This window comes from Cynocephalus volans, chromosome 1 (assembly GCF_027409185.1).
Source record: "Cynocephalus volans isolate mCynVol1 chromosome 1, mCynVol1.pri, whole genome shotgun sequence".
Classification (NCBI taxonomy): domain Eukaryota; kingdom Metazoa; phylum Chordata; class Mammalia; order Dermoptera; family Cynocephalidae; genus Cynocephalus; species Cynocephalus volans.
This window is the reverse complement of record NC_084460.1, coordinates 198403670-198422813: the sequence shown is the minus strand read 5'-3', so window position 1 is coordinate 198422813 and position 19144 is coordinate 198403670. Positions and strand designations below refer to the sequence as shown.

The 19144-nt window shown below is 51.2% G+C and overlaps 1 protein-coding gene across 2 annotated transcripts in view; it reads left to right on the top strand.

Annotated features, from left to right (window-relative positions):
* The window catches only part of STEAP3 (STEAP3 metalloreductase), a 38524-nt gene that overhangs the window by 1112 nt on the left and 18268 nt on the right, over window positions 1–19144 (top strand). Inside the window, exons 1-2 of one of the 2 annotated variants that reach the window (XM_063112045.1) lie at window positions 5546–5618; window positions 17843–18342. In XM_063112045.1, the coding sequence (XP_062968115.1) occupies window positions 5597–5618; window positions 17843–18342 (522 nt within the window). In that variant the 5' untranslated portion in view covers window positions 5546–5596. Of the gene's footprint in view, window positions 1–5545; window positions 5619–17842; window positions 18343–19144 lie in introns of those variants that run through there. The other variant, XM_063112053.1, reaches the window with a different exon arrangement.

Genomic DNA, 19144 nt, shown 5'->3' with positions numbered 1-19144 from the left:
TCTGTCCTCAGAGGATCCTGGCAGCACAAAGAATGTAGTACTGGGGCCTAGAATACCCTCAACACCAAAGGGTCTCACCTGTGCATGCCCCCTCAGTCATCTGCAAGTTTTGTTAAAAATACAGAGGCCCAGGTCCCAAGAGCAGCGGACCCAATCAGGCAGAAGCACCTGGAAAGCCAGACTGTCTTCTTCTTCTCTCCCTAGTGGCCTGCAGAGGGGCTGACAGGGAGCAAGTTTGATGGGTGAATGGGCGTTGTGGGGCAGATGGTATTTCTTGGGGCACAGGAGAGGCTACTTGAAAGAGACCTCAGCCTGCAATCTGGGAGGTGTTGGCATGGGGTGCCGCTGGCTCAGAGCCAGCAGGGAGCTTAGGCCAGGCCACCTGTTCACCTGAGGGTTGAACAGCCTGCTTCAAGGCTGCTGAGGTCCCCAGGACCTGGCCTGGGCAAGCTGGGACCACAGATGTGCCCTCTCCAGTCTAGAGATGTCAAACAGGTAAATTCTTCTCCTGATCACGTTTCCTGTCCTTGTCCCATGGCCCTCTCCTCCTTGAACTTATCAGAAAACAGTGCTGGGCAAGGCTTCATGTAGTTAAAAAGTGAAAGTTCTTAACTGACATCCAAAGCCAAACACTCGAGCACTGGGTGGGGCCAAGGCAGGTGACCATAGGGGAGAAAGCCTGCTTTAATCTCAGCTCTTAATGTGACATTGAAGTCCTCAGCTCTGTGAACCTGTTAAAACCTTGCCAACGGCTTTGAACATGACATTCCCATAAAACAGGGACAATAAGGCCTGCCTGGGGTGTTGATTGTGTAAAGTGCTGAGTTTTATTTTTTTTTTTTTAAAAAAGATGACCGGTAGGGGGATCTTAACCCTTGACTTGGTGTTGTCAGCACCACACTCACCCAGTGAGCAAACCGGCCATCCCTATATGGGATCCGAACCCGCGGCCTTGGCGCTCCCAGCGCCGCACTCTCCCGAGTGAGCCACGGGCTCGGCCCAAAGTGCTGAGTTTTAGAAACGCATGAAACATCAGATCCCTCTTCCCTTAGGGTTTGAGTGTTAATCCCATGGGGACCTTTCAGGCTCGTTGCTCTTCCAGTCTGAACCCATCGGTTCCCTAGAGAAGGTAACTGAGAGTGGCCTCCAGGTCCCCTTCTTTGTGGCAGAACTGGCTTTGGCCCCAAGCCCCGGGATTGCTAGCTCAGTGTCCAGCCTGGGAGAAGTCTGTGGTGTCTGCTTCATCCCTGTCCAGCCTGCAGGTGAAAACCTCAGCAGGTTGGGATGGTTTCCAGGCAGTTTGGGGGGAAGGGGTCGGGGGGGGGTGGGAAGCGGGCCATTCAGGGATCTTGGGTTCCTTTGCCTTCCAGCTAAGGCTGGGCCCACCCCTTCCTTCCCCCCATCTCCCCTGCCACCATGCACAGTGGCCAGGTCTTCCTGGGCTGGGCAGACCCGAGCTGAGTAAGTTTTCTTTCTAGCATCTGGACCAGGAATGGGCCTCTTGATTTAAAACAAGGAAGCTTGCCAGTTTAAGTAGTTGTTAAAGCCTAAGCCCAGGCTGGCTCCTTTCTTCCCTACTGGGGGTTGGAGAGGTGTGTGCCTTTTTTTCTACTCCTATCCTGCCCCTGCCAACCCCATCCCAATTTGGGGGGCTGTGGAGGTTACAGAACTTGGAGAGGGGAAAGGAAGGGATGGGAGCAGGCACTCTGTGGTATTCAGATGTTTGGCTATAGGAGTCTCACTTCGTCACATGTGTCCCAGCAACGAGGCCCACCCACCTGTCCAGCGTGGCCTCCCACGGTTCCTAGGCATCTGCATGCTCCAACCTGTCAACCTTTCACATCTTTGACATGCCACGCATCACCACCACCACCACCACACCTGAAGGCAATCCTCCCACATGCCAGGCCCCGGGCTAAGCATGTTATATACATGAGCTCATTTGTACCCTGAGACTCTTAGGAGGTAGATAGTGGTATTCTTCAAACCATGTAGCTTTTCCAAGGACATACGAGACTCCAATCTCTTTTTTCGACCCCAAACCTGAGACTCCTAGCCACTAACTATATGCCTGTCCAAATTCTACCTCTTCATTTATTCATTCAACAAACTGAGCACTAACTGTGCCAGGTACTCTAAGAGCGGCTAAGCCCCAGTTCTGGAAGGATGAGTGTCAGTTTCATTTATCACCCTGCAAACACTAATACCCTCCACATATTTCTGCATACAAGTGAGGAAATTCAGCATTGGTGAGGCCCAAGACCCACAGCTAATGTGAGCCAGGATTCAGAACCAATCCAGAGATGCCCCCTTCCCCACCCCCAGAGTTGGAGGGATTGACCACCGTGCCAGCCAGCAGGGTCCAGTGAACAACTGCAAATGAATCATAAACTATCCACATTGCCACTTCCACCCAGGGCAGAATGTTTTCCTCCTCCAAGGAGTGACCGGGTCTCCATAAACACTGCTCTAGATAGACCAGGGTTCACTTGCTTCAGCAACGTAAGAACACTGTCACTGCAGAATTACACAGTACTCACTTCCCAATCAGTCTGTCCTCATACATCGCCATAGTCACCTGGCAGAGGATGCCACAGGTGAGCACTCATTGTTCTGCAATCAGGCAGCAATTTGCTCCTGTCTCTGTCTTCCAATTAATGAGAGCCAGGTGGGATCTAAGCAAACAGCACATTTTTAAGCCTTCTTGAGTTCTCAGATTACGAGATTAAACTGTAAAAAAAAATAATAATAATGTGTGTGTGTGTGTGTGTGTGTGTGTGCGTGTGCGTGTGTGTACAATAAAACCCATACAGTAAATTTAAAGGAATTTAGTGGTTGGGGAATGGGCCTACTAAGCTTTACATGGTGGAGTGGGCCATCTCGGTTCATCTGTTGACAGCAGGTGCTGGGGTCTGTGCCGGAACTGCCCTTCCCTTTACTATACACATGTGGAGCTTGTGGGGTGGCCATTAGGCTGTGGGGAAGGTAGGCTTGTGATTTTACAGGTGGGCTTGACAGGGTAACCACAAGCCTACAGTCAGAGCTAGGGTCTCTCTGAAGGTGACTTTACCCTGGCTGCATGGATGGAGGACAAGGTGGCTGTGACCTGGGTCCTCCAGGTTGAGTCTAGCCTGCACATGGCCACAGTGGGCTTGCTGGGGACTGTGCTGAGGCTTTCTGGGTGACCACCCAGGCCTGCACCTGGGTCAGTGGCACATTGGACATAGTGAGGGTGAGAGGAATCACCACTGTCCAGCAAATCAGGCCCAATCTACGTGTGAGGCGAGTAGCTGAGGGAAGTGAGGCCAGGCCCTTTGTGGCTGGTCCTTGGATGCAGCTCCAGACTGGCCAGAAATAAGGTGGTACCTGGAACTGGAAGGGAAGGAAGCAAGCTGGTGCTGGGCCCAGCAGCCAAGGATTGTGCTGGGGGGGGGGCGGGAGGAGAGTGGGCTTCCATCCTGGAAAAGTCCCACCCTGCTGATATTCCTGTATCAGAGGCTAGAGTTGGAAATCTTCCAGCGCCCGTTCTGTTGTGAGTTCTGGCATGGCTGCTTGTTACTGCAGCTCTTATTGAACATCTGGTGTGGCAGTGTGTGGAGTACCAAGGGGAGAGGGGTTTCCAAGATGGTGGGAGCTTAGGGTGCAGCCCAGGTCTCAGGGAGAACCCAAGGGAACAGTTGTCACAGCTGGCCTGTGCTCCCGAGTTCCTGTCTGCCCATGCCCAGAGGGTTTGCTTTCTTAAGGAAGCACAGTTTCCTCTTAGTGTGGCTTCTCCAGGGGCGTCTAGAGACCTCTCACCAGCAGCTTTGATAAGAACACAGAGTCTGGAGCCCCCCTCCCCACACACACACATTGAATCAGGGACTCCAGGCCTGGGGCTGCCCACAAACCTCTAGTTGCCTGGGTGGTTCTGGGGTTCACTAACGTTTGAAGGCACTGCCTGAGCCCCATAGGCCCAACAGGGGTCTGTCGGCCTCACAGTGAATGGAGAGCTGTGTGAGGAGCTGTGTAGACACATGGGGTGGAGGAGGCGCAGATGCCTCCCTCTGCTGACCGCTGAGAACCCAGAGGAGCTGAGTGACCACAGAGCACCCAGAGCAGCAGAGGGAGAGAAGGTCAGTGGCCCAAAGCAGAGCAAGGAAAGGTGTATGCAGAGCAGTTCTAAGTCAGATATGCAGGCGCAGGCTCGCGCGGGCTCTCAAATGGTCAACAGAGAGGGAAGCAGCCTGCCTGAGGTCATGCAGCAAGCAGGCAGCCAAGCCTGAGTTCACACCCAGGTCTATCTAACTAGATGCACCAACTAACAGCTGCCTCTCTGAATTCTGAATTCTGAGTGGGAGGAGATTGTTGGGGGGCTGTGGGGGGGCTGCAGATGCCCTAAATGTCCAAGGGCTTGGGTTGGATCTTTAAGGAAAGGGATTTGGATGGGTCAGGAGGATGTTAAGACTTATGGTAGAAGTAATGCACTGGCCGAAGTGGGATGGGACAGGGACTGGAAGGAGGGGTAGTGGAAAGTCAGTTTGTGCTGGACTTCTGGGAGATTCAAGAACCTACCCCTACCCACAGGAGGTTTCACTCTAGTAGGAGAGACCAGACATAGGGGTGACAGCAGTCAGAGAGCGCTGCAGGCCCTGTTCTGGTTGTTGGTGATAACAGAAAACCTGCCCAGAGCCTGGTGGGATGTGTCTGGTTACCAGATGCCCAGGATTACTCAGAGCTGCCATATTCCAAAATCACTAGTGTTCTGACAAGGTGAAAACAATCGAATACACTTGCCCCTAAGACGACTTGGCATAAATTCACTTCAGTGATTCAAAATCCTCCAAACCTCTGGCCTCCTCTGGTCTATCGGTGCAGCCTCCAGGGTCAACTGAGAAGCCGTCAGCAGCAGGCAGGCACGTGCCCGTGTCTTCTTCCCCATCCATGCTTTGCCCTGTGACAGGGCTGTCTTCTGTTTGTTGGTCTTTGTCTATCTGTCTGTCTGTCTTCTGTGTGAGCACTGACTAGCAAGTAAAGATGACAGTGAAACCTTTACCGGCACAAAATGCTGAGAGAATTATCACTAAGTCGATGACAGCCATGGTGACTGCGATAAATTACCCCCACAGAAATTGATAAATTGCCTCTTTCTGCAGCCATTATGTTTGGCTTTTCTCTTTACGAAGAGAAAGCACCTCTGCCTCTCTCTCTCTCTCTCATGCTCTTGTGTTAGATGACATTCACTCATTTTATGCATTCTGGGTTCTGCTGGCCGTCCCACCTCAGTTCCTGTAGCAAAGACACTCAAGTCTGAGCCACTAATTATCACCAGTGAGGTTTCCTTCCCAAACAGGAAGTGTCAGGCCAGAACTGCTCTCTCTCAGTGCACTCACTAACCAAGCATCAGTCACCACTCCCGGCCCAGTCCCTGTGGCCAGTAGCTGGCATGCAGGCTGAAGGGGAGGCAGCCCGGCTGGCCAAGCCCCTGGCAGGTCCCTCACCTTCTGAGAAACCAGTGTCAGGCTGTGCGCAGGTTGGAGACCCAAATGAGGAGGGGTGGCCCAGCTCGCAGTGGGGTTGTCAAGGGATTGGAGAGCTTCAGACCCTCACTGGGCAGATGTCGCACCAGCCCGTTGTCGGTAAGTCTGGTTGGGACGCAGAACCCAGGTGGCATGGGTGCTATGCAGGGCCCTCCCACCAGCTATGCCAGCCTCTGCCTTGCCAGAGTGTGCCCCGTGTGTCTCCATGAGGCCAGAGAACTTGACACCTCCCAGAGAGCTGTACAGCCTTGGAACTGGCAGCAAAGAATGCAGTATAATGATGTTCTCGCCAAAATGAAATGGGAAATATTAGCATCTGCACATTTTCATGTCTCCTTTTTGAGGGATGGGGTTCCGGGTTGTTAAGGCAGGAGGCTTTTCAAAGTAAAGAGTTCAAGGATTTATCACATGCAGTGCCTTCAGTTAGTGAGAGCAGCAGCCTTGTGGGTTCTGGTATGTTGCGTGCATGTTTTTTTTCAGATGTTAATGTTTACGATGCATTTCTGTGGAATGGAGGCCCACTGGGAATTGTAAATTTTACTTATTGATAACCATTTCTGCATTGGTTTATCAGGGAACTGCTGCTGCAAGGAATTGAACTGGATTTTTCTAGAATGATTCAAAAATCTAGATGTTTGTAAAAAGCCCTATAAATTATTCATTCATTTTTATTTTGCAAAGTGGTGTGGTGATAAACTTGTTTTCCGTCAGACCAAACTTGCACGTTATGTGTGTTTGTGTGTGGATTGGCTTATGTGTCTGCCTGTGCTTTCTGTATTCTCGTTTGTAAGAACATCTCCGCCTTCCTTTTAAAAATATAACGATTTTTGTATGATGTCTAAATAATGATTGCAGACAGTATTACAAGAAATATAACAGTGAAATGTTTGTAAGAATCCATCAGAAAGGGAAAATGCCCACAGAGAAAATAGAAATGTACAATTAAGATGTGTGTGGCTGTAACCCAGCTTTTAAACCCTGATTTAAGACTGGCATCCTGTCTTCTCTCCCCTTAGGTCAGCTGTGGGAGGATAGGGGTGGGAGAGGGAGTGGGACCTGGGGTCACGTGGGGCCTCCTGGACCCCTAAGCCTGACAACAAGGCCTGGGGGCCATGCTGCCCTGATTCAGGGTCTGGGACAGAGGGCAGCCCAGATTTGCAGAAACAGCCTGAGAATGAGGAACTGGAAAGTGTGTTAGGACAGCTCACTGAGGAGAAGGGAACTCCAGGAGGAAGAGAGCAGACAGCATCAGAGCCCTGTGCCCACCAGGCAACTGGCATTACTCAGGTCCCTGGCAAAGAGCCATCTGCCTTCACCACCCTGGAGGCAGCTTGAATGCGGGGACTGGATGGGACTAGGGCACAGTAGATCCACATCAGGCAAGAACAATGGGGTCTGGGGGAAATCCCTTAACCTGGCTGGGCCTCGGCTTTCTCATCTGCAAAGTGGCAGTAACGGTAGCCTTGTGCAGGTCAAAGCCATTGTGGACATGTCCATAGTCATGATCTCTAGCCTGGCCTTCTCTGCATTCAACCCCTGGTTATTGCAGATGTGCCTGTGCCAGGCACTTGCTGGGTGCTGGGATGTGACTGCCCAGTTGCCTGTCTGCTGGGGAAGCCCAGGGTTTCTTCATGGGCAGTCATGCAGCAGGAAGGGGGAGCCAGGGGACTTCCCTGCAAGCTGCTTCTACTTGTGTAACAAGTACTCTGCTTTTTACTTAGCTTGTATGTTTCAGATCCATAATTTGTGAAAAACTTTACAGAAACTGTGATTCAGTTTACCCAACTGGGAAATATGAATTATTCATACCAAAGGGTTAGTTTTAATATTAACATTAGCATGTATGGAGAGATGATGGAGATTATGGGTGGCTAAGGCCCCGGACCATCCACCCCCTTGGAAGTCTAAGGGAAAGTACCTCCCGTTGTATGCTAGTCCATCCTTTTAGCTGCAGAGAGCTGAGGGGCCCAGAGGAGGGAGATTGACTCTGCCTTGAAGATCTGGCCTTTCTGTTGGACCTTGAATTTCATTAGTTGGGGGGGAAGGGGCTTTCCAGGCAGGAAGATTAAGTCTATGACCTGAGCATAAAAAAAACATGAGATCTGGGTGGGAGTCATCGTCACTGGGTGCAGGAGGGCCCCAGCCAGGTTCTGGGGAGAACAGCCAGGACTCAGAAGCACACCCTACCCTTAAGCACAGAATCTGGTAGCTACACCATTTAAGCCACAAACATTAATTGAGCACCTACCTTTTCCAGGAAGCCACACTCCGGGCTAGGTGCTAGGTACAGAAAGAAGTACAAAGTGGCCCCCATCTGGTAGGGTGATAGACAAGTAAACCAGTGTGCAGTCAATGGTAATGTGAAAGAAGTGCAGAGGGAGCCCCAGAGTGTGAAGCCCTCTCTGTTCTAGGTCCAGGAGGAAGCCTGGACCAACCTGCTGAACTCTCAGAACTTGCAAAAGTTAGAGCTCTTCCAAAAGTCAGAGTTGGCCCATCGTGGGTGGTTGGGAAGTGTCTGCATGACCCTTCCCATGCAGAGGAATTGGAGAGTGGAGGCCAACTTCCAGTGTCCCGAGTAGTCCAGAGGAAGAGGCCACCAAGGGTCAGGGGAGGGCCCCCTCAGAGGCTTCCTGGAAAAGACTGGGCATTGACTTGGTAAACAGGAAGGGTGCGTCCCCAAGCCCCAAAATCTGGTGGCCTGGAGCTGACTCTGTGTGTCTTGGCTGCCTCTGCCCTTACCTTCTGTAGTGGATTGAATTATGCCCCCTCAAAACTCACTGAAGCTTGAATTGTGTCCCCCAAGTTTTCTGTATTAGATACTTGGCCCCCACTGTGACAGTTAAGAGGGTGGAAAATCCTGTTATGGTGATTGAAGGGTGGAGCCTTCAAGAGGTGATTGGATTATAGGTCCATGCAGGAGTGAGTGGATTAAAAATGGTAGTCAGGGGCGTGGTGGTTCTGAGGGCTTTAAAAGAGAAAAGAGAGTCTGTCTCTTTCTCTGCTCTCTCTGCTTTGCCATTTTTGCAATGTGATATCCTGTATTCACCAAATGTGTTCCCTGGGCTTTGGACTTAATAGCCTCAAAAACTGTAAGCAATAAACTTCATTTTCTTTGTAAAATACCCAGTTCCATATATTTTGTTTTAAGCAACAGAAAGGGACTAATACACCTTCCTCTCACACCTCGCCCTGCCTGGGAGCAGGCCAAGGCCCATCCCTGATTCTGCAAACCCTACTACAAGGCAAGAGGAGAGGTGGGGGCAGCCACAGCCCACAAGACCCACCAGCCCTAGGGTTTGCAGCTCCAAGTCTCCCTGGAAAGCAAGAAACTAGCCAACCCCAGATGCCGAGGCTGCAGATTCAGCTACCACTATGGCCTCCAGCCTGGCTGGATTAACCGGCCCGTGGGGAGCTGGCTGCCCCCAGATGCCAGCTCCTCCACCTCCCTGGGCAGAGTTAAGCCACTCCTCCCTGCACCCGCAGCACCTGGGCGTGCCCTCATTCGAGCACTTTGTTCTTTGCTGCAGTGTGTAGCAGGCCTTTCTCCTAAGAGTCCCAAGAAGGCAGCTGTCATCTGGCCACCTGCATGGCCCTTGTGCCTTGCTCTGTGCTGGGTACAAAGTAGGTACCCAGGGAATAACGAGTAGGAATTTCTCAGAGGAGGCTTGGCAGGACCAGCCATTACATAAAACTGCTATTGTCCGCATGGATTGCAGTGTAAATGGCGCCCCCTGGGGTTTTGCAGCATGGGGACCCTGGAACTTAAGCATTCCCTATTTTGTTATTCAAGCCCCTGGCCATGGTGCTGACCACCGGGCCTTCCTCTTCCCCTCACAACCAGCGCTGACCACCATCATGCCCATATGCTGGCAGTGGTAATGAGCTGTTCCAATGAATAGTTCTTCCGGGACCACTGTCAACTTGTGGTGGTAAAAGAGAGTTCTAAAAAAAAAAAGAAAGAAAAAGAAAGTTCTAGAGGGGAGTCAGGCCATCTGGATTTGTGGTCAGCCAAGAAACTCTGTTGTCTGGGAACATCCTCCCAGTTGGGATGTTAGGCGGCTCCTAGATCCCCAGGATCTTCATGGTCACCCAATACCATTCCTCTTCTCCACCACCCTGCAGTGGGCCTGGTGACTGGCATGTGGCAGGGGAGGGGCTGTGGGAGCGGGCCTGTGGAGTTTGCCTCATTGGCTCAGCTAATGATGCCATTATGACTCTAACCACCTTCTCACCACAAAGACCTTGCTCTGGGTGCCTGAGGGATGTGCAGGGTAGGGTGTGTGCACCCAAACCACAAGACCGAGAGGAGCATAGGGAGAGAGCACTGATACTGGTCAGGCAGTGCTTTACAGAGGAGTCGGGCTGGGAGCTGGGCTGACTATAAGAATCCAGGAAAAAAATCAAATCTGGGGTGTCTCTTGCATGGGAGCGATTCATTAATTCATTCTCCCCTTCCATTGTCCTTTATTGAGCACCTACTGTGGTGATTTTCAAAGTGCAGTCCTTGGACCAGCAGCATCAGAAATTCTTTGTTATGGAGCCTAGCAGGGCTGTCTGACAGGCCCTCCAGGTGATGCTGATGCAGCTCAAGTTTGACCGAATGTGTGCCTGGCACTGCACTAAGTGCTGGGGTTACAGAGTGAGTTTCACTCAGTTCCCACGTTTGAGGAGCTTGGAGTCCGGGGAGGGGAGCAACACGAAAGACAAACATACCATGTGGTGGGACAAGGGTTGCCCTCAAGGGCTATGCGGGCAGAGGGTCAGCTGCTGTGACCTTGATCTGGCGCCAGGGATCCTGGCAAGGAAGGATGGCCTGGGGACCCCAATGGCATGAGGACTGTCCCTGGCAGGGAGCCGGATGGTGGGACTAGCAGCCCCTACAGGGCTCAGGGAACCCAATGCCTCAGTCCCAAACCACCCTGGGACCCTTCCCTGATCACCAGCCTCTCCCTTATATGCCCCCTCCCCCAGTTCCACCCCCTCCTCCTCTCCCCACTCCCTGAGTCCCAAACAGCAGCACTCTTTTCCTTCAATTGTCTTGGGGGAAATGTGTGTGTGCCTCCAGGCCATTATCCCAGAGCACATTTTTAGAATGTTTTAAAGTAAGTTTTTCCATTTGGCAGAGAACACCATATATTGATTTAGGTGCATCTGTTTCTTCTTTACACAGACAAAAAGGTTTTTTAAAAAATCCTAGAGTGAGAGGAATAAAATGAAAGGTGAGTGAATTTAACAGGCCCATAAGGTGGCCCTTTACGTATCTCATATAATCATTACTAAAACTCACTAAAGTAACATCGCTCCATTGTGCAGATGAGGAAACAGGCCCAGAAAGGGACAAGGACTCACCCAGTTAGTCTGTGGTCAGGCTGGGATGTGAATCCAGCTGCCTCCACGCTATGCCCTTGCTGGCCAACCTCGCAGTTTACTAAGGTGACTGATCCTGAATAAATCCAGAATGTTCAAATATTTTCCTGAGCCCAAGTTCTTTTTTTTTTTTATTTTATTTTTGTCTTTTTCGTGACCAGCACTCAGCCAGTGAGTGCACTGGCCATTCCTATATGGGATCCGAACCCGCGGCGGGAGCATCGCTGCGCTCCCAGAGCAGCACTCTACCAAGTGCGCCACGGGCTCGGCCCCTGAGCCCAAGTTCTGATGATGGCTACATTGGAGGGAGCAGCCTGGCCTGGCTAGGCAAGCTCCCAATGACCGATTGCAGCTTCAGGGACATGCACATGTTTTGGAGAGTCCCAGGGGCTGGGCTGATCTGATCCTCTGCCTAATTAGAGAAGGGGTGGGTATCAGTGCTTAGTTCCTTGATATACCACATGGTGTTCAACCATTCATCAGCTGATAGATGTTTGGGATGTTTTCACTTTTTGAGTATTATGAATAATGCTACTATGAACACTGGTGTAAACGTTGTTGTGTGGATATATATTTTCATTTTTCTTGGATATGCACCCAGGAGTGGAATTGCTGGGCCATATGGTAACTCTATGTTTAATCTTTCGAGGAACTGCTGGACTCTTTTCCGCAGTGGCTGCACCGTTTTACAGTGCCACTAGCAGTGTATGAGGGTTCAGGTTTCTCCACATCCTCACCAACACTTGTTAGTATCTGTTTTTTAAATTATTATTATAGCCATTCTCGTGGGTGTGAAGTGGTATCTCATTATGGTTTTAATTTGCATTTCCCTTAGAACTAATGATGTTGGGCATCTTTTTGTGAGCTCATGAGCCATTTATATATCTTCTTTGGAGAAATGTCTATGCAAATCTTTTGCCCATTTTTATACAGGTTTTTGTCTTTTTAATGTGGAGTTGTAATAGTTCTTTATATATTTAGAAACAAATTTCTTATCAGATAATATGATATGCAAAATTTTTCTCCCATTCTGTGGGTTGCCTTTTCACTTTCTGATGGTGTGCCCTCGGGACTTCTTGTCTGCAGCAAATTTGTAGGACCTGGGGCAGGGAGGGTACGAGGCAAGCAGGCAGACAAAGCTTTGACAAAGTCCTGATGGTGAGGGAGGAGGCAGAGAACCTATAAAAAGTTTCTATAAAAACATGAGATGATGCCCAAGCAGCTTGGAGTTCTGGATGAGGATATGACTGCCTTCTCTTAAAGCATGTACTGCACTTTGGGAGAATTTCTGCCTCCCAAGGGAAAAATAGAATAAGTTTCAAAGCTGTAAGCCCCAGCGGTGTGTGCATTCAGTAAGAAATCAACACAGAACCTCTACAGTGTGCCAAGCCTGGTGCTGGGTGCACGTAGAACAAACGCAGCCATCTCTGCCCTCCCAAAGCTCACAGGAGAGTGGAGGGACAATAGCACATGACCTGGATGGCCACCATCCAGGAAACTCCCAGAAAAGTTTCCAACCACAGAGCAATGCCCCAGGTTTGTATGGCCCTTACCTACCCTATGCTCATGAGGGCAGCTGGGCAGCTACTGGAGTTCTCATTTTACAGATGAGGAAACTGAGGCTAGAGAAAGGAATGACCTATATCCAATGTTTCCCAGAGAGGATATCATCAGGATAGAACCCAGAGTTTCACCCTCCCAGATCCACATTCTTTCTACCTCTACACTTTCTTAATTTAGAAAGGAGTTCTGTGCGAGAATGCCCATTTTCATTACAACTTGCTGAGCCCTGGTGCTGGCCGTGGACACGTACTCATTGGCCCCAGGGACATGAGCTGTTGACGGGTCCCCACACCATGTGCGATTTCCAGCCCCCTTTGAGCATGCAGGCCCCTCTTTCTGGAGCACTTTTCCCAGCTCACTCTTACAACCTGGGCCACCTCCTGCAGGAAGCCTCCCAGCTCCCACTGCCTGATGTCGGTGCCCTTATCTGGAGACGTTGGACACTTGGGGCAGAGATCTTCAGGGTAGGTGTGGACCGCCCCAGGGCTTGCAAAAGATCTTTCCCCAGGAGCAGGAAGGAAGCATATTTATTGATACATGATTTATACCATACATTGTATACGACGTTTTAAGTGAATTTTACTTGTAAAGAAATACAGCAGTGATAGGAACATGTTTCTCCAGATTTAACTTTACAGACCTATGTTCATTCTGTGAATCCCGGCATTGGAGGGGTGGGAGGCAACCGCCCCCACCCCCCACCCCTGTCAGCCTGCAGGCGGCTTCTCCTCCCTCGGCTGCAGGTGCCACAGCCAGCCTCTGATTGCCAGTAACCCAGGCACCCCCACCCACGCCCCACCCCACAGCGACCCCTCCGTGGCCACGGCCTGCTCTGGCCACTCCGTGTCATGAAGGCTTGTCAGCTGCCCAGGAAGAAAAGATTGTGGGGCTGTTTGCATCTTGACTGCCCACAAGAGCAGGCAGGAGCTGGCAGACAAGCTGTGGGCCAGGCGTGGCTCCCAGCCACAAACACAGCCCATGTGTGGCCCTGCTGGGAAGTGGGAGGGGACAGGAGAGACTGGACAGAGGCCCTAAGGAGAAGGGGACTTCCAAGCCTCAGTGCTGAGTTGGCCACAGCTTGGGGGGTGGTGGGTGGGTCTGTGTGCAGGCTTCATGCAACTGGATCCCCTCCCTGCTACTTCACCCGGATCTATAAATAGAACTCCCAGAAGCAGGGCCCAGATGGGGTAGTCACCGCCTCAGCTTCTGGCCACATGGACAAGCAAGGGAGGGGAGTCGGCCAGACCTCTGGGGCCTACAGGGCTTGTACCACCTGTCCTGCCCCCCTACCCCCTGCCAGGCCCTCAGACCAGCAGCAGCAGTCCTTGTGCTGGGCGTGCGAAGGGTAGAAGAATTTGACATGTCCACTGCCCGTGAAGAACTTAGAGGACGGTGCACACATGTGCACACGCTCACACCAGTTAGAAAAGACAGCGCTGAGCTCTGCACATAGTAACTCATTCCATCCTCACAACAACCTTAGGGAGGCACAATCAGTGTCCCCATTTAAAATTGAGAAACTAAGGCACAGAGAAGCTAAGTTATTTTCCCAAAGGCCCCCAGCAAGTAAATGGCAGGCGTGGCCATGACGTGACCACAGCAGCCTGGCCCAGAGCCCAGACCTTTGACCCCCTGCCGTCTGCTTCCCGCACAAGTGGCTCTGTCCCTGCTTCAGAAATGTGGGGGAAGAAGCTGCTGCATGTAAGGAGAACTCACAAGGAAACATTTTAACCTGGTGCTTTCCTGTCTCAAGGACCCAATTTTGGTGGTAAGAAGCTCTTTAGTGGTGCTTTATGTTTAGTTTCCATTCATTGTGTGACTGAAAGTAGGATCCATTAGACCATAAATCTCAAATTTTTAATGGATCCCTAGACTGCCAGGGCTGGGAGGGGTCTCAGAGGTGATCCAGCACAGTGGCTCATGTTAGAAGAGCCACCGGAAAGGTTCAGTGACCTCCAGTGTCCCAGCACCAGTGAGGGCAGAGTGGGGGCCAGCCCCGGGTCTCTCCAGCCCCTGCCCATGGCTTCCCCCTACAGCAGGTGCCTCCGTCTAGGCTCCCCGAGGAGAAGCAGATACTCAGAGAGGTTCTTAGCAATACCTTGAGGGCCAGACCCAAATTATCCCTTCCCACTTTGTGATGCTCCATCTGGGGTTAAACACAGATGGGATTCAATGTCTGGGTCTGATGTCCTTTCTTCACTTTGGGTTGGTTCAGTTTTGTTTTGAGGGGGTAAACCAACAGCGGCCTTTGAGGACCATCAGGTGCTGTGTCTGCCCTGAAGCCCTCCCCAGCTTCCGCTGCGGAGGTGCCTGTGCCGTTCCTGGACTCCATCCCTAGCCACCCTGTGTTCAGTCACCGGTGGACAGGTCTCATCTGAGCCTCTCCGCCCACCCCCCCACTAGATTGTGAACCATCTGAGAGTGGGGACCGCGTCTTATCTTTATACTCTTAAGAGTGTTCAGCACAGAGTTACTAAGGAGATCGGAGGGAGAAGAGAGAGCAAAGACAGGGGACAGGTTTCTGTCCCGGAGGGGACCTACTTGGGAACATCCAAATAGCTAATAAATGTGGAAAGGGTGGTCTGCAGGCCTTGGTGTGGTTACGCTCCCTCCCTATCAGGGCAAGACTGGTGTCTCTGAGTGGCTGGGACAGTGATGGGAAAGGCCCAGGTATATGTACCCCGGCCTTAGCTGACCGCAGGGATGCTGGAGTCTCTGAGGAGGGTTTACACTCACCTTTGCTGGATTGAGGATCACCGAGGCCACCTGTAAAGCCCCTTCCCCGATTCCCCTGTCCCCCAGCTCTTTCCTCCCTCTCCCCCAGGGCTGAAGGGCTGCTGGCAGGGTCTTCTGCCCTCATCATTGGCCTTGTCCCCGCTGCTGTACAGAGCTTTGTTTGTGCAGCATTCTGTATTTCATAATGACTGAATGACGTTTGCTGAGTGTTTCTGATGTACCCAGCACTGTTCCCAGTGCTTTACCTGCATTGACTTATGTACTCTTACAATCTGCCCATAAGGAAGGTCCTTTGATTGTTTCCCTTTTATAGCTAGGAAAACGGAGGCATTGGTAGGCCCAAGATGACACAGTGCGTGGCAGAGTAAGAGTCTGGCTCCAGCACCCAGCTCCTGGTGCCCAGCATAGCCTCCTTGGGCAGAGGGCTCCAAGACGGGCTGGGTCAGGAGGCCCATTCTCACCTACAAAGGGTAGTTCATCACCACCCTGGGAAACATCCCCAGAGCCAGGCAGAAAAGGCCCTGTCCCGTTTTGCATGGAGTTTGAGTCTGGCGTGCGCAGGGTGGAGGTCCTCCTTGCGAGTGCCTACATGTTGGTGCGGGTGTAGCCCTTCCCTCTGTGGACTCAGGAAATGTGGTCCCTACAAAAATGACCTCACTGTGACTTATTCCCTGGCCACCCTGTGGGAGGGACAGGGCAATGCTTCAAAACCACCTTTAAGATAATGCGAGAGGTTAAGGGAGTTTGCCGCCCTGTGGCAGAGTCAGGATGGGATGTGTGTTCCCCTGACTCTTGGAATGGATAGTCAGTGCAGCACCTTCCACAGGACCATGCTTCTCGACCAGTGTGACCCAGCTCCGCCACTCTGTGGGGCATCTCTGCACAGCTCACTGTCCTCTGTCTAGACAGTAAGACCCCAGGTGACAGACCTGCATCCTGTTCTTCCCTCCCTCCCTTACCTGTGCCACCTGGAGCAAGTTTCTCAACCTCTTTGAGCCTCAGTTTCCTCCTCTTTAAGTTGGGTTCTTGTGAGGACTAGAGGACCGTCACTGGAGGAAAAGCCATAGAGCAGTGTTTGGAGCGTGGTAGGCATCCATAAATAGGAGCTGTTGCTGCTGCTTTGTAAAAGGTCCATGTCACAGTTTTTTGGGGTTTTGTTTGTTTGTTTTGGCAGCTGGCCAGTATGGGGATCCAACATGTTGGATATTTATCATCTGAGAGCAGCGATTGTGATCTCCATTGACAAAGGAGGAAGCTGGGGTTCAGAAAGGCACAGGGACTTGTCTAAGGACATAGTTGGTTCATGGCAGAGCCGGGCCACAGCTTCCTGGTCCCGCTGCTCCACCCTTGCATTAGTCTCTGAACCCACCCCCTCACCCAGTGTTAATTGGGTCCCAGGAGAGTGTTGTGGAAAAGTGGGAAGAGGCAGACACTCATGCAGGGCGTTAAAAGCCATCCCTGCTTCCCCACCAGTTCCAGGCAGGGGTTCTTAACCCCCATGGACCCATAGGCTGGTAAAGCCCATGGACTTCTGCTCAGAATTAATGCTCTTACATGCACAAAATAAAATAACCTAGGGTTACAAAGGAAACCAATTACATTGAAACACAATTAAAGTGTTTTTTTTAAAAAGATGTATGATAATAATGTGCATGCATGAGATCTAGTGGCAAGTCTAACATCTACCATAATTTTAAATTAGTGGTGAGTTTAGATAGTATTAGGAGGACTCTTTCACAATTAAATTTGTGATATGACATTGGTCAGTATTGGTGACAAACTGACAGGTACTGCTAATACTACTGTGGTTTGTTGCTTACTTTCATACTTAAAGGAAATAACAAATTTCAGTTAGAAGTAGGTGACGATTAAAATATAATTTTTCACACCCAAGTTTACTGTAGACTCCTGGCCCAAGTCCAGGGTTTCCTCCATGTCCACCCATAATTCGGGCTCAGCCAAGGAGATCCCAGGGCACCCACCCTATCTCAGGCTCCCATTCGCTGCCATGTCTCCCCAGTCCTACCATCAGAGAGCAGAGTTTTAGTGTTCATTCATTCATTCAGCAAACATTGGGCACCACTTCTGTGCTAGACCCCATGACAAATAGTGAGGTCCAAAGGCAGATAAGATGAGGTCCCCATCCTCAAGCTGCCCATTATTACTTGAGGAAGAGCATGGGAGTTACTATTCCAAATGCAAAATGTAAACAAGCAGAGGAACATGTTCACTCTTCCTGGGAATCAAAGATAATACCCAGTGATGGTGAGGTTGGGGTTAAATGGTCACTCCCAGCTAGTGACACTGCACTGCATAATCATTTTGAGAAAAAGCATGGCACTACCTAGCATTAGTCATGGAAATTCCATGCCCTTCTCTCCCAGCACTCTCACTCCTGCTGATTTGTCCCAAGCAAACAGTTCAGCAGGAAGGACCAAGCGTGGAGGGCAGAAGTCCTCTCTCCTCTTCCTGAATCTGTGCCCTCCTTGGGGTGGGGGCTGACCTTGCTCAGCTTGTCCTGCTGGTGCTGGCACTCAGTGAACGCCTGCTGGGTGAATGTTTGACCGTCGTGCAATTACAATGGACAAGAGGAGGGAGGGGCGGGAAGGGTAGTCCAGGAGCTCCCCACTGACCAGCTCCTTCCTTCTCTCTTGCAGCCACCAAAACATCGGGAGACATGGACAAGCCACTGATCAGCCGCCACCTGGTGGACAGTAACAGCAGCCTTGCTGAAGCCCCCAGTGAGGTCCCCAAAGCGGGCATCCTGGGCAGCGGGGACTTTGCCCGCTCCCTGGCCACACGCCTGCTGGGCTCTGGCTTCAGCGTGGTGGTGGGCAGCCGTAACCCCAAACGCACTGCCTGGCTGTTTCCCTCAGCGGCCCACGTGACTTTCCAGGCGGAGGCAGTGAGCTCCCCAGAGGTCATCTTTGTGGCTGTGTTCCGGGAGCACTATTCCTCACTGTGTGGTCTCAGTGACCAGCTAGCCGGCAAGATCCTGGTGGATGTGAGCAACCCCACAGAGCAGGAGCACCTCGGGCATCGGGAGTCCAATGCTGAGTACCTGGCCTCCCTCTTCCCCAACTGCACGGTGGTCAAGGCCTTCAACGTCATCTCCGCCTGGACCCTGCTGTCTGGCCCAAGGGATGGGAATAGGCAGGTAGGTTCACGGAGAATAACAACCATCATAACAATAAGTATAAATGGCTAATCTTCATTGAGGACCATCAGCATGCCAGGCTTTTTACATACATTGTCTCCGCTAATCTCATGTTACCTCAAAGTTCCAATTTACACAGCAGGAAACAAGTGCAGAGATGTTAATGGTCTTACTTATTCAAAATCACACAGCCACTGAGTTGGGATTTGAACCTAGTTAATATGGATCTGAAACTCATATTCTTTCTGCTCTAGTAACTGAGTTTCCTAGGCAACAAGGAGGAAAATGTGGATAGCTTTTTACTATTTGGATTCAAGGAGGTGGGAGACTTTGCTTTTAGAATTGGACTCAGAAAGAGAAAAGTAACACACTTATGGGGCAGGCCTTGAGAAAGCAGGCATGTCCCAAACTTTATCTTTTTATTCCAAGGGCTTCCAAGAACTGAATAGATTTCTCAGAATAAGCTAACAACAGGTTTTTCTGGGGCTGGATAATGGTTCCCCAGAACAGCCATAGCCGATAAATTTCTCGGCAGGAGGAGCTTTTACCAAGACAAGGTGGTTTTTAATGCCAGAAGGCCCCTGCATTTTCCTGGAGGAAGAATGCCAGACTGTGTGTGTGAGAACTTCCACCAGTGAGTCTGGCCCAGGTGTCAGCTCTGTGGGAGAGTCTATAGTGCCCCGCCAGCCCTGACTACAGGGCCTTAAATGCAGGCTGCATCACAGGACTCCTGTGTATGGACTGGCCAGGAACAGTGGGCGAGTATTGGGTGCAGGGCCGGGAGGCAACAGAGCAAGCAGGC